The sequence below is a fragment of the Malurus melanocephalus genome, unplaced genomic scaffold, assembly GCF_030028575.1.
Source record: "Malurus melanocephalus ecotype Western Australia unplaced genomic scaffold, MMel_1.1 scaffold_63, whole genome shotgun sequence".
Classification (NCBI taxonomy): domain Eukaryota; kingdom Metazoa; phylum Chordata; class Aves; order Passeriformes; family Maluridae; genus Malurus; species Malurus melanocephalus.
Window position 1 is genome coordinate 1,266,395 of NW_026623295.1, and position 5,467 is coordinate 1,271,861.

Here is a 5,467-nt window from a genome sequence, read left to right on the forward strand (position 1 = left end):
GATATGCTGACAAGTAGAATTTCACAGAGCTGTTAAAAATACATTCTGCGTGGGTAGAAGTACTATAGAATGGAGGACATTGCATGGTAGATGGAATAGTAGGCATGGTATAGTAGGCAACCCTTACAGCATATCTGAGGTCCAGTCTTCAGAAAGAAGAGCAGGCAGTATTATGCGTGAACTTGAAAGTACTTACGTTGACAGTAAATTGCTTTCCATCAAAAGTGATTTCAGTAGGAGCAGAAATAAGCTAGGAGGTAGGCACAGGGTTTTTTTTAACTCATTTTTGGAAAACACAAGGGAGAACTTAAGACTAAAAAAGGGGAGCAGAGCAGATAGGTGAACACTRAAGAGAAGCACAAAGGTTGGAGGGAACTCTGCATGACAAACCAAATGGAAGAAATATTGCCAGACACAGTGTGGCTGGAACAAGCTGTGGGAGTGTCAAAGCAGTTACTCTTCCCTTCCTCTCTCCCTCCTCTGGTAACCATTTAAGTTTTCYGGGGGTTTTGTTTTGTTTTAATTTGCATGACTGGAGCATGTATCAGCATTAAAGTCACCGCTGTGCAGTAGCTGTGTAGTCCAGCAATACAGCTCTTAATCCTCTAATGTTGCCCCCACASCTCTGAATCTATTGACAGTATTGTGGTACCCAAGTCTGTGAGCCTGCAACTGATGAAATCACTATTAACTTAAATGTTTTGGGAGAAGGTTCTGATCAGCTGTTTCACCAGGTGTATGTGAGGCTGGCAGACAGAGATCTCTGTGTCCTGGGAGTGTCAGATGGTCATGCCCAGACCCTGCTACAATGTGGATACTGTTGAATAGAGCTAAATTTGTCAGGACAATCGAGGCCTGATTTATTAATTACTTGGAGTAATTTTTGAAACTGATGGTAGATGTCTAGTGGGTCAAGCTTATGGTGTTGGTCAGTGAGATCTCAAGTGATTCCTAGGTTTTCCGATGAACCCCTGAATGTCTCAAAGGCAGTCTCTTCAGCTTGGTGATGTCACTACAGTTTGTGTGGGGTACCTTTCTTTACTTTGGGAGCCATCATGCTGAATTCGGGGGTCAGGTCCAGTTCCTGTTGTATTAGGAGAGATTCTGCTATCTCTTTTGAAAATGTTGGGTAAATGAAATGCTTACAAAGCCAGATGTTTTTTCTGTAGTAAACCTATAATTTATTTTTGCAAAATTCATCATGGAAGTGTTCTGACCCTATAATATTTTCTAATCTTAGCAGGACCTTACAGACTCCAACCCAGGTTCCAGTGGTTGTTTCTCCTGGAAATCAGCAGCTGCATGCTGTAACACTCCAGACAGTGCCTCTTACTACAGTGATAGCCAGCACAGATCCAGCCTCAGCAGCACAGAAATTCATTTTACAAGCCATTCCTACTTCCCAACCCATGACAGTTCTTAAAGAAAACGTCATGCTACAGCCTCAGAAGCCAGTGTCACCTCCTTCCTCGATTGTGCTGAGCCCAGCACAAGTTCAGCAAGTGCTCACCAGCAGCGTGCAGACAATTTGCAATGGAACAGTCAACATGGCTTCCACTTCATCCTTCAGTGCCACTACCCCTGTGGTGACATTCTCACCCAGCAGCTCACAGGTGGTGTCTAACCCATCGGGCACGGTGATCACTTCGGTCATTAAAGCACCAGATACGAAGCAGGTTGGCCCTGAAGAACCGGAAAAGGAAGATGGYGACAAAGTAGAAGATACGGAGCAGTCCGAGCAGAGATTCCAGCAGCAACCATTTGTGATGGTGGTGTCCAGTTCAAATAATTTCCCATCTAACGTGCAAGTGAAGCAAGAAAATGAGCCCTTGGAACCCAATTTGTATTGATAATTAAATAATTAAAAAAGAAAAAAAAAGACCCTGTGGATGATTATTTTCATAAATGTGATGGGACCTTTTCAGTTATGTATATATGATTTGATTCTGAAGCATGATGTTGCAAAGCTACTTAATTTCTGCAGTTAATTCTTAGAATTCATGCTTTAGGATGGATTTTGATTTTCTGTTAATTGCTAAATGTTATCATATAAATAAAATTATATATTACCCATTTTTCAAAATACAGGCATGAAGGAACATGCTTTATATGCTATGAAGACTCTCCTGAGGTTGTTGGCCAAAGTTTCAAACTTCATTCTTATTTTATATTGTCAGTCTGTTGCTGATTTACATTGCAGTGATGTTATTTTTGTAACCTTTTCTGTTTAATCTGTATGTGTATCACCTCTGGARGCAGCAGTTAGTTTTAGTAAGCCAGTTTCATTCCATGAGTTCGAATTTTTATGGYCGAGTATCTGTTTCATACCAGTGAATGACATCAGTTTTAGACTTTGATAACCGGGTATCCTCTTGCATTTTTTGCAACACAAGCTCTTGTGTGTGCAAAATTGAATATACACTCCTATTGAGAGTACTCAAAACATATATTCCAGTAATGGGACAATGCCATGTCTATATTTTTTATTAAAACATCAGATATATTTAATTACAGAAGCTAACAGCATCACTACAGGTGCAAATGTTTCATGCCATTCTGCGACTATGAAGCTAAACAATCTTGCTTTCTACTTCAGATTATTTTGTAAGGGGGGGAGGGAAATTAAATATATACAATTTATGCAGGTTTTTGGAGATTAATTCTGCTAAGAGTTCTTGGTTTGATTGTAAATACTGTATATTCAATGTTGCAGGGAAGTTTTTTCAGCTAATTTTTTCCATACAAATTTTTGATAGATACAAATGAGATCAATAAATCGTTAYGTTTAGAGGTCTAATATGTATTCATATTACAGAGTGACTTTGTATTTAAAGACAAATTTTTAAATGATGGAGCCCATTGAACCTTGGGTCCTTCTTTTGTATTTTTAATTGGTTTATTATGAAAATAAATCAAATGGAAAAACGTTTTTCTGTATTTACTCGGAAATRTTTTATATTATTATAATGTTTTGACAATCATTATCAATAACCAAAATATAATAAGAAACTGGACAATGTGATTAGTCAGTGTGTGTCTGTGGTGGGACACAAGTAATTCACTAATCACTTCTGAACAGACTTGAATGCAGTCTGTGTGCTGTGGGTATTCTTTGAAACAGCAGTAATGCATATTTTTGTACTTGAACTGAAGATTGAGTTAAATCCAGTAACTAGATTTAAACTGCTCCTTTTCATCACTTTCCATACATTACAGACAACACAAAATTTTGAGTGCAATTCACAATGGCCAATGTAGCTTGTATGATACAAGTGACAGCCCAAACTATTAGGGCTTCAAAAACGTGCATGTTGCAGTGTTTCAACAGAGGGTGAGTTAAAAATAAACATGATACCTGGTGTTATAATTCTGTTGGTATAAAATTAAAGGGAATGATTTTCTATGATTTAATTAATGTTGGAGTTTTATTCATTGGTTGTTAAATATAAGTTTAAGCACACGAATACTAGAAAAAGTAATAGGGGCAGAATTGTGGTGGAGATAGTTTGGTCTTGCTGCACAGAAGAAACTCTGCAAACCATTTGATAAGCAGTTCTCTGCCACAGCTGTCATGTTAGTTCAATGTTTCTTTTCTCTGACTCCCATGCAGTCAGGTTTCCACGTGCAGACCCAGCGTGTCTCACCCCGTTTAGAGGAGGGCTGGTCATACCCACACTGGTTGTTGTTTATCTGGCAGCGTTCCCTGCAGCTTGGGAGTGCTGGCAATATTGCTAGGAATGTGGATAAGCATTGTGGAAGCAGATCTGATAGCAGTCTTCATCCTAAGGGCTACGTTAGATTGACGAAAGCACTGGAGAGGGAGGCTAGTTTTTTAAATCAAATATAAAATAGGGACGTTTTTCTATACAACCAAGCATTTTATAATTGTAGGAAACCTGAATTGATAACACTTGACTGACACTAGTATTTTCAAAAATAGAGAAGTTGCTTTGGTGATTTACTGGAAATGTGGAAGAAAAATTGCACAATAAGGTTACAACTTCACCAACAAAACTTCATGCCACAGATGCAGCCATTACACAGGAAAAATGATTTGTCAGTTTAGTTTATGTCAGTTGGAGAAGTGGAGAAAATCTCCAGCAGCAGTGACATGTCTCCAGGAGCAGACTGTTGTGTAACAGACAGTAAATGGAAATCACTCCCTCTCCATATCCCTTAGGCTCYGGTGTGTCAGCCGGTGGATCTGTACTTTGAACTCTATTTGGTATGGCAAAGGAAGGGAGAAGCTGGAGTAAATCATAAAATGAGGGCTCCCATTTGGAGTTTGAGCAACCCCTCCCATCACAGCTGCCTTTGTGCCTGTGGCAGCAGCCAAGCAAAACACGCCAGCTCAAATCCCAGCCACCTCTGAGTCAGAAAATAAAAATTGAGGCTGCAATGCCTTTACACGTGTGTGAAGTCACGGAGGAGAGAAAGGCACTTTTTTATTCCTGAGGTGTTTCATGGGAGGAAGTCCAGGAGCAGGAGGATGGAGGCCTCAGGCTGCCTTTGGGAAGCCCTGTCCGCCACCCAGGACACGCTCCTGTTGTGAATGTGGGCTGGGTACCCGGTGCACAGTGCCGGCTCTCACACTGGGCAGGGGTGTTTCTATTTTTTGTYGTGATTTGCACAAAGTAGGGAGTTAGGTGGTAACCCACAAAAGGCTGGTTCTCTGATTACCAAAACTTCACACTGGTTATAAATTTTAACAAAGGCATCTGCTTCATTGGTTACAGATTATATAACCTTTTMATTAACTAATGCTCTATCCCCTACTGTTAGTGGTATCATAAGCTSCCCATGGGGMGGTTTAGGTTGGACATYAGGAAGGATTTATTCACAGAAAGGACTGTAATGGGCTGTCCATGGGATCACCGTCCCTGGAGGTGTTTAAGGAGTGACTGGACTGGGTGCCATGGCTGATTCACATGGTGGTGTTCAGTCAGGGGTTGGATTCGATGGTTTCAGGTCCTTTCCAGCCAAACCGATTCAGTGATTCTGTGATATCCTATTCCTCACGCCCGCGGGTGTTGGTCTCCCCTCTCTCTGCGCCCGGGGTCCGGTTCGAGGAGGTGGCCAGTGGGTCACCGATGTCCCACTGCCATAATGAACCTTTCCCCCAGTTACTGCCCAGCCCTGCTGACTTCACTCCTGGCGGCTCCCATCCAGACAGCCGATTCCTGTCGTGATTGCCTTCCTTTAAAACCAAAGATTAGCCAAGCATACGATGCCCACAACGCAACTGCGCAACTGCTTAATCATAACTCATCCCGCTACAGCTACCGGTTAAAAAAAAAAAAAAAAAAGTTGCAAAATTGGATTCGAATCTCTAGGGCCTACAAGCCCCAGAGTCGGAGCTTGCCTCCGCAGGGAGGAACCGGCGGGGCAGGAAGGGGCGGGCGGGAGGAAAGGGCGGGGAGCGCGGCGGGGCCGCTGTGTGGGCGGGGCGGGGCCTGCGCGCCGCTCT

General features: G+C 42.0%; 1 protein-coding gene across 5 annotated transcripts in view; it reads left to right on the top strand.

Moving 5' to 3' along the window:
- ELF1 (E74 like ETS transcription factor 1) overlaps window positions 1-2,929 on the top strand; it is an 86,328-nt gene extending 83,399 nt beyond the window's left edge. For 4 of the 5 annotated variants that reach the window (XM_057366330.1, XM_057366327.1, XM_057366328.1 and 1 more), the window contains one exon: window positions 1,241-2,929. In XM_057366330.1, the coding sequence (XP_057222313.1) occupies window positions 1,241-1,850 (610 nt within the window). In that variant the 3' untranslated portion in view covers window positions 1,851-2,929. The remainder of the gene's footprint in view (window positions 1-1,240) is intronic. The other variant, XM_057366331.1, reaches the window with a different exon arrangement.
- Window positions 2,930-5,467: the final 2,538 nt, after the last annotated feature.